Source organism: Diaporthe batatas (genome assembly GCF_019321695.1).
Source record: "Diaporthe batatas strain CRI 302-4 chromosome Unknown Contig00007, whole genome shotgun sequence".
Lineage (NCBI taxonomy): Eukaryota > Fungi > Ascomycota > Sordariomycetes > Diaporthales > Diaporthaceae > Diaporthe > Diaporthe batatas.
In genome coordinates, this window is record NW_025408554.1 from 1,209,388 (window position 1) to 1,218,692 (window position 9,305).

Genomic DNA, 9,305 nt, shown 5'->3' on the forward strand with positions numbered 1-9,305 from the left:
GCCCTAACCCTCCTTGCTGTTGCGTACTGCACCCCGGTTGAACGCAGTCACGGTTTAGACAGAGATCAAATGAGAACCACAGGACAAAAATAGCTTGCGAGTGAAGAAGTGAGGTTGAGCTGTACACTGTACTCCAGTTAACTCCGGCATGTATAAGGGCTGGTAGCACGGGTGAGATGCTGTAACGAGACAGAGACATTGTGCTCCAACACGTGACGGCTGCCTAAAGCTGTGAGCACGACGCGTACCCAGCGACGACGGCCGTAACCGTTTTCCCGCCTCCCGCCCTTAGGCAGCCAGAACGTCACACGCCGATCCCAAAGCAGAGCGACGTGAGGCTCCAAGGGACCTTGTAGCACGCTGTGTGCGGTGTCATCTACCGGCAATTAATCTACACCTGAAGCGTTGCACAACACGGATCAGCTGGTAGCACGAGGAGCCCACCGCAAGCCCCCTTCCTCCCTTCCCCCTTGCGCGCCGCTGCGAGTGTGTACTTGGCGAGGCGTGTCGGTACATTGCGTACCATACCATACCATACCCGTGGACCACACCACACCAACTCAACTCTCACCTCTCACCTCTCACCTCCGACGTCCCAGCTCACACGTCCCACCTCACGCCGTTGCCTGCGCGGCCCCTCCAGCCACGCCATCCCGACGGAGAAAAGAACGTTGGGCAGCAGGAGATAGAAGGCCAGGCCCCTGCGTGACACCGGACTGCCACGGCAACTCTGTGCTTCGAAATTTAATTCCCGAAGGCCTCAGGGCTATCTATTTTCGGACGCGCCCGCTCGCCCGTGGCTGCGTGCCCCCCCGCCTTGTCTTGTCACCACCCGACACTTCTGCGCTGGCCAGGTTGCAGCACGACACACAGCATCGAGTTGACAGCCATAGGGTACGCGACGCGAGGTGGCACCCAGAGACAGACGGGCCAGCCAGCCAGCCAGACAAGCAAGCCAGCCAGCCAGCGCCTTGCACGCCCTGATCTATCACGTTGCGGAAAACCCCCACCCTCCCTCCCTCCTTTGCCCCGTCGGAACTGATCACAATCTGGGGCCCGTCGGTCCTCCCCCAACAGCCCGGCCATGACGCGTGACACAGAGCTGGACGATGAGACGACCGCGTCCGACGTGAGCGAGCCCGAACAAGGGCCCCGTCGCACCGCCACCTCATCAAGGGGGCGAACCGCGGCGCACCAGGCGGCGAGGCAGAAAGGCAAGGCGGCCGAGGACGACCCGCCCACGGCGTCCCCAAGGCCCTCCCCGGAGCCGGCTTCTCCTCCCGCCTCCAGGCCACCGCCCCGAGGGAACAGGGCCGGCACAGGCCGTGGCAGAGAATCCGCGTCGTCTCCCACGCCCTCCCCGGCACCCTCCCCCCGCCCGTCCAGGCCAACATCTGATAAGGCAAAGAAGACTGGAAGAGGGTCCGCATCCCCCACTCCGTCCCCCTCACCATCGCCGTCGCCCGCTCCATCGGCCTCCCCATCTCCGTCACCATCCCCATCCCCATCCCCCTCCCCCGAGCCGGAAGAGGGAGGCGCGCCGCCAAAGAAGAAGAGAGGAAACCCCGGGACGGCCAGGGCGTCATCGTCACCGGAGCCCGAGGACGGCGGCAGCCACCGCGTGCCGTCCAAGAAGGGCAGGCTGGGAGGTCTCAAGGGGACGAAGAAGGCGCTCGGTGTCGGGAGTGGCGCACCGGACGGTGGATCACCTCATGCTGGCGGCGGCGGGCTCGGTGGGGAGGCGGACGCCGCAGAGGAGGTAAAGGAAGAGACGCGGGAGGAGAAGGCCGCCCGGAGACGGGCAGAGCTGGACCGGGAGTTGCAGAGAAAGGCTGCTGCTGGTCCGGCCAAGAAGAAGCGGAAGTTTTGATATGAGATCATCAGAGGCTCACATACCGATACCGTTCGTTGATCAATAACCTCCAGAGAGAATACCAGACGGAGTACGTATTTGCAAGTTTTATTCGCTCTAACTAAAGTTATATCCAAGAAATTGCCTTCGGCAGGCCTCACTCTGACGGCTTAGAGCATCGCCTGGCAGGTGACATCCAACACGCTCTCGTCGACGTTCAAGCAAGACGCCTTGTTACCACCCGCGGGGCTCACGACGTCGATGTTGTCGGCGTAGATGTTACCGCAGACCTCCTTGCTCGAACAGGCAAAGAGACCGATGTTCGGCGAGTACTTCTTGCTCGTGGTGCCCTTGAAGTTGCGGAAGTAAATGTTCTCGATCGTCAGGGGCGAGGGATACTCCAGGCACAACGTGAGGTTCTCTGCTACTGTGTTAGCCACCTGCGGCGGACCCTGAAATAATGCATTCCGAAAGATTACAAAACGTGGTAGATGGGTATTCGTGATGGGAGAAGGATGGCACTGACTCTGTCCGTAGCACTGAGTGATCTCAATGGCGTAGTCGACATTGCTGATTGCCATGCCATCAAATGTGATGTTGTTGACACGGCCACTGCCGCCGCCTCCCTGCAAGTCACCAGACAGCGCGGAGGCGACATTGGGCCACACTTTGATACGGGCACCGTCCGAGGCGTTGGACATCGAAACGTTGGCTACATAAACGTCCTCGACAATGTCGAATTCTCCAGGGTACTGACCCAGCGAGCCGACGCTGATTCCGTGAGAGCCGTTGCACGAGAGAGACTCCACAAGGATATTCGTCGAGTTGGGTTTGAAGGAGACACAGTCTGTTTTTGAAGGTGTCAGCCATGTTAACACGTGTTCGACGCGGATCTCGTGGCGAGCATCGCTGGAATGTTCGGTGAACACGTACCATCACCGTTGTTGATGACAGAGTTCATGATAGTGATATCAGATGACCTGTAGGTATCCCAGCCGTCCGTGTTCTTGGCCTCGTGGGAGCTTGATGAGTATCCCGAGATATCGAAGTTGTTGAACACGACGTTGGTCGAGTTGGCCATGAATGTGTAGTATTGTGGCGAGTACCTCAGCACAAGGTCGCTCAAAATACTATTGTGGAGGCCATCGATGCCAATGCTACATGGAGAGGCATACCGTCAGCCTCGTGCAGTCTTTGAGCGACACGGATGAGAACCAGGAGTGTGACTTACAGGACTGGACGCAGAATGTACTTGTCTGCAGCATAAAGATCATACCAAACCTGACCACTGCCGTCGAGAGTGCCGCCTGTCGAACAAGTTAGCCTCGTCAGCCTCGATATGCATAGTAATAGTGTTTTGTGACGCAAGTCATCGCCTGAAACCCCAAGTGGAAGGTCTGTGGCGAGGCAGTCGCGCCGGATCGGGATCGAGGAGTGATTAAGTGACGTGTGTGATGAATTTGTTGCCCGGCTTCCGTGAGGCAGAGAGAAATGAGCACGGCCTCTTGTGAGATGATCTCGCACACACGTACGAGGCCGCTGGATGCCCGTGGCAGGCTGTTGGCAGGCTGTTGTTGCCCTGTACCGGTACAAGATTGCTGGGAGCTGCGAGGCTTTGCAGTAGGACCGTCATACCACAGTACCAGGTACCGCAGATGATCTCCCCGAACCCGTCACGGGCGTCGTGCCTACGGCCGCAAGCTCCCACTTGTGTCCACCCAACTCCTGTCCGGGCCAAAGCTGACAAGGGAAAGGGACGGTGCGAGGAACATCAATGATAGGTACACACCTCCGTAGATGAAAACGTCGTCTCCGCCCAGCTTGAAGAAAGAAGTGGCGTTTTGGAAGCCGAACTTGAAAGAGTTGGCCTGCCAGTAGTCGGTGTCGTCGGTGAACTTGATGGTACCCCGGATGTCTGTGGGTTTCTTTGTCAGCGGGCCGTCCCCTCTCATACACAGCTGCTGAAGGCAAGCTGCCTCGCGGCAGGTCTTGAAACAGTGACAGCAGGTACGCGACCACTAAGGCGGGCGAGGGCTACACATCCATGGCGCGGCGCAGGAGACAAAGCCGTGTGCTCAGCCCTGACGTGCGGGATGGCAGGTTCAGTGGGGACTCACCGATGTCAATGGACTTGAGGAAGGTCCAGTCCATGGCGGTGCCAATGGTGTAGGTGGCGTTCTCGCTGAACACGACGTGGCCGCCATTGTTGCAGTCGTTGAACGCAGCCAGGATGTGCTCTGAGTCGTCGAGCCCGTTGCCACTTGTCTGGACCACACACTGCTTCGTCCTCACTGGCGGGTTTGGAACCGGCACCCTAGGCTGGACAGGAGATGGCACCACCTGAGGGCGTGTGGCCGTAACCCCAGCCACCGAGGCCAGCAAGGCCGCACAAACGGTAGACTTCATGATGTGTAATTGCACAGGCGGATCCTTTCCTCGTACTGCGGTAACAGAGCCAGCCAGCCCAGTCAGCTAGTGGTCACAGACGGGGACACAATGACAAGGCCACCACAACACACAAGACTCACCTGGGCAATGTAGATATGGGGGTTGACTGGCGAGAGAGACCTTGGGCAGACACCAGAGCCGCTCAACACAGCTCAAGGGAGGAGGCCATTTTGTATTAGTTGGAAGGGTGAGTCTAGCTGTAATCAATTAAGCCTTTCGCCATGTGGCCCCGTTAGCCCTCGCGTCAAGCGCAGTGCTTTGCAGGGGTCGATGCCTACACAGCAGAATGCCCCAATTTCCGAAAATGCTTCTCGGGGTGGATAAGGCGAGATTCAGGGGGCCTGGGGGGCAGGCCGGTCAGCATCATCAGACTTCATGACTCTGTCGTTGGCCGTGAGCCCGGCCGTACGATCCGAGAGACGACCCCATTGGCTCCCGGCTGTCTGGATGTCGACGAAAACGGCCTGGATTGGGCCGTTTCTTGTTGCCGGCGTGATGATGCGTCACCAGGAACAGGGCCAGCCGACCAGCCGGCCAGCCAGAGCAAGGCCTCGGGGAGAAACCCCAGATCTGAGGGGAAAATCTGGGGAAAGACTGCCGGAAGTGCACACCACTTGCTTGCACTTGGCTGACAGAGGTGTTACTGTGGTGAGCTGTGGTGAGCTGTGATGAGCCCGCTGAGGCCCAGCGAGAGTCATTGGTGGAATTGCAGTGGCATTTCCTCCGTTTTAGTTCAGGCCCCAGGGTATACCTGGAGCCCCAGGCAGCCAGGCCCTCCCTCTCCTGAGCCCTGCTAGCTTGAGAAGGTATGGGGTTGTCAGGCTGTCAGGGTTGTTCGGAATCCTTCCTCGCCTTCCCCCCAACTTTCCGCTTGCCCACTTGCCCACCAAGCCGCCCACCTGCCCACTACCACCTTGCCACCTGCGGCTTCCCCTTGCAGGAGTGGCACCTGTGGCCCTGCCCCATGTGTTCGCCAAGTCGGGATGGTCCCGCCGCCCTGACAAGCACTTTTTGGTGTCTGGGCAGTCAACATCGACTCCGTACTCCGTACCTGCTGCGTACACACAGACACACATACAGAAGGAGTCTCACCGTCAACAACCTCACAATTCGAGACCTCCCACCGTCATCTTCAGCAGTGGGGGCTTGCGGTCCAAGCGCACTGCAAGACTCGGCACTACCCGCTTTTCTTACATACAGAGCCTCACCGCTGACACTGGACCTATCTGTCCTGTTGTCTTACTTCTTTCGCATCCCTGAGTTGATGACCTTGTGCAGGATCGAGCGAGCTCTGGACCACACCAGGAGCGGCCTCTGACTGCAGCCTCTGGTGAGAAATGCCCGTGGCCTCCTGCAACACTCCAGACTTGCTTTTCTCTTTCACACAGGACGATCCCAGCGGAACGGGGAACAGCACGTTGGTTTCCGTGCAGGTTGGCAGCCTTCACCCTGAACTCGAAGGGCATTCATTGCATGCATCCGACCCTCAACCAACAACCTCGTACAACCGCGCACAACGCCTGAACGCGCAGTCCAGCTTCCACCGACTAGTGATGCAATGCACTGTCCTTCAAACCATCCCCCACCACGGTCCTCACTCGTCACATCACAGGTGCCGTCCACAACTGATCAGGTCTGATCTTCATCACCCAAGCGCCCTGACAACAATGTTGGGCCTTGGGTTGTACCAGTACTCGGCGTGCCCGCAGCATGCATGGCCTCATCACTTGGGTCAACGGATATTGTCCCCGGGCAGTCGATTGCATCCTGCAGTAGGTCGAGTGGCCGACTCCAACCCGGAAAGACGCCGCGCGCGCCCTTGTCGAATGAGCATGTGATCTCATTTGTTGTTTTCTGGGTACTAGGTATGCCCAGGTGTACCATTATACACGCATCGTGGTTTGCTCTCCTCGTTGAAGAATCGCAGGGGCGAGCCACATGTCGGAATCAACAACCGAAGACCGGTGCCTGCTCTAGCCGTCTCGGGCTGACTTGTGCAGTTGACCAACAAGTCAATCTCATCTTGACAAGAGGAACTAGCAACTAGACTGCAAGCCATGCTCCGGCATCTGATGTCCAGGCGGCGGACGGCCGCTATGCTCTCCGCATCAGTCGCTTGTCACAATATGACTGCTGTCTTCCCACCGGCCATTGCTTGAGCAAATCAGAGTCTGCTCGCTTCTGGCTGCTGCTTTGCTAACCAGGTCCCTGGGTCTCGGTTATCGAGGTTGTGCAATGCCAGGAGCGTCTGAAGAGATACCTTGGTCCAAGGTTTACGTACCTAGGTATCCAACCTTCTCTTGGACTGATCGCGGGATTTGTGATATGTGTGCTCAGCTAGCTTTGTTGACCTGTCACCTCAGTCGGGGACCGGTGAGCAAGCCAAAACAGCGATGGCACCCCCGAGTATCTTGTACACGGGTCACGGCAGCTGTTCTTGTCCGGAAGAACTTGGCGGACGACAAGCATGGTTTGTCATGACCCTCGTCCATGGCGATTTCATAGATGCTCAGCGACCTGGCCATTCAACCGGCTCAACTGCTTTCACCCGACATGCACGCGGGGTATCATCCGCGGCTGTAGCGTCTGGGTTCGCACCTCCCCCTCCCCCGGGCTGGACTGGCCAACCCATGGAGCACAAGGGCATGAAAATTTGGCAAAAATAAAATGATTGCATCTGTCTGAATCCTCGTGGCGGCTCCAAGATGTGCTGTTACGATCACTTTTAAATTGACCCGCAAGGACATGTTGACCTGACCCTTCTGCAGGTCGTTGTTTCGATACACTTCACGCATACATTCCCCGCGGCTAGTGAGATATGTGTCAAAGACCCCCCCCCCCGGGGGGGGGCGAGGGGCTCATATGGCTTTGGGATTAATCGACTCACTCCTGGGCGATGTAACCACACCCCGGCCGGCGTTTCTCTGTACCACGAGACAATTCACCATGTCATGTCACTGATACGTGATGCCTCGTGTATCCTCCGAAGACCAGGCATCTTGTTACCGTTGCACAGCTACCCTCCTCCTCTTGGCATCATGCAACCTCAATGACACCCCGCCGCCCTGCGATATGACGCAAGACGGGGCACAGAGATTTCAGAAGAATATTCTGGCCGGCGATTTTGTGGAATAGTCGACATATGGCGGGAACACACTAGAGCAGCTCCTGGCTCACCCGCAGCCCGTTCCGTGAACACCTTTGGTCTGACCACCCGTGCGGCAGCTGCTGCTGCATCGCCCATCACGTTGAGCTGACCTGCGTCAAGTCACTAGATGCCGGTCATTTTTCTTCTCGCCACACTCATTACGGACTCTCTCACCTTTGACCTTGCTAAACACGGTCTATTTAATGACCAAACAACGAGATGGGCAAGCCGAGCGGCGAGACTCTGCGGAATGCAACATCCAATGTTTCGGTGTTGTAATTATAGCAGTGACGGGCCTCGTATGTGTGTTTGGCCTCAGCCTAGTACTGCTGAAGGTAAGTGGCATCTTCTAGTGGAATATGTGCGATTTGGCGAGGCCGAAGCCCATCAAAGCAGGAACAGGCCGGATTATGCGAGATGCTGGTATTTGATCTCTGTCCAAGCTGATGCCCAGCACATCCTTCGGCGTCCTCCGGCGGCTTTAACGCAAACGGTCCTCAGGAAGGGCCGGCGGGGATGGGTGAAACAAGCTGTCTGTGGCTAATGGACTACTAATATTGTCAAATCCTGGGCACGTGCGGGCGCTCCAGACCTTTCTGCCAAGACCACCTGAACTCGGGACGGCAACTCGACTTCCAAGACTCGGGTGAAAACGCACTCAGCAACTCAGTATGCCTTCAACCCACCTATATGTAATTTTCTCCCTCTTTCCCCTTTAAGGTTGGGACAGCGACATCCCCAAGGTCGACCGCCAGTCGAGGACAGAATTGACCAGACGGTCTTTGCCGCGACCCCAGATGCTCTGACCCGCCGGTACGGAACGCTAAAGATGATGTGAGCGCACAGACATGGAGGATCGCTCGGTTGACAGGCAGCGGTATCCCTGCGGAGGCTCCCGTATGCTGGAATCTAGTAGTGTATAGGGTCTCAGCAGCGAGCCCCCTGGCCCCGCCCCCCAACAGCGCTGTCAACGCCCTGTGAGACGCCTGCCCGGCAGCCGAGGTCGGCTACTAACAGCTCGATATTCTATTGGTTGACCGTTGACGAACTGATCTTGGTTCGTTCTCGCTCGCCCTTTCGGGTCATGCCGTCCTTGCAGTAAGTACCTAGGTAGCTTTGGACGTGAGTCCCGCCCGGTGGGTGTGCCCGGTGTAACGCGGACTTTTAATGCTGTGCGCATGCGCAGGGAAGACAGTGCGGCCACCTTGACTATTGTTCTTTGTCGCCGCCTGGAGGTTTTCTTTGCGAAGAAATTGGCGAAATATACGCAGAGATATGTGGGAGTTTGGAGTCGGTCCTTATACCCGCCCGGTATCAGACTAGGTACAAGTACTCGCTGGCCAGTAGGAAGTATGCAACGACAAGCTGCCCCTCTCATATCTGGCACAAACATCAAACATGCCACAACCATGTTGGCAATGCTACCTCACGGAAGCAACTCAACGCTTATTCCGGGTTCCTGGAGACTTGACAGATTAGCGACACGCCGCCACCATGATGTGTCAGAAGGCACTGGTTGAGATCACAAAGGAGATTTCCGGACACGACATGACCGATCCGGAGCAGTGCTCGCTGAGATGGCATGTAGTATGATTGGGCGGCGATTGACGCGCTTGACTTGTCCTGATGGTGGCTACATCCACGAATGGAACAAGCCGATGAGTGCTGTCATGGAACACGAATTTCGGCGCAATAACATTGAACCAGTCTGGTCAAATGAATCCATTTCGCGTTCGCACAATGTTGTTGAGGAGTTGCCGCCCATGGCAGATACCCTACCCTAGGCAGGCTTAAATCCCGATAGTTTGCGAGAACGTCGGCTCGTATTCCAACAAAGGAACCGGCATCGTATCTCGG

At 57.2% G+C, this 9,305-nt stretch overlaps 2 protein-coding genes across 2 annotated transcripts; one reads left to right on the forward strand and one right to left on the reverse strand.

The window, feature by feature from the left end:
* Positions 1-286: 286 nt before the first annotated feature.
* Positions 287-4,978, reverse strand: KVR01_006807 (uncharacterized protein). Its single transcript, XM_044794817.1, has 7 exons — positions 4,579-4,978; positions 4,381-4,513; positions 3,970-4,293; positions 3,642-3,767; positions 3,084-3,159; positions 2,786-3,009; positions 287-2,699 (listed from the first exon to the last, which is right to left on the reverse strand). The coding sequence occupies exons 3-7, from the start codon at positions 4,256-4,258 to the stop codon at positions 2,023-2,025; spliced, it is 1,392 nt and encodes a 463-aa protein (XP_044644238.1). The 5' UTR covers positions 4,259-4,293; positions 4,381-4,513; positions 4,579-4,978; the 3' UTR covers positions 287-2,022.
* On the forward strand, positions 1,085-1,870 carry KVR01_006882 (uncharacterized protein; the record flags this gene model as incomplete). Its single annotated transcript, XM_044789448.1, has 1 exon — positions 1,085-1,870. The coding sequence occupies one exon, from the start codon at positions 1,085-1,087 to the stop codon at positions 1,868-1,870; it is 786 nt and encodes a 261-aa protein (XP_044644313.1).
* Positions 4,979-9,305: the final 4,327 nt, after the last annotated feature.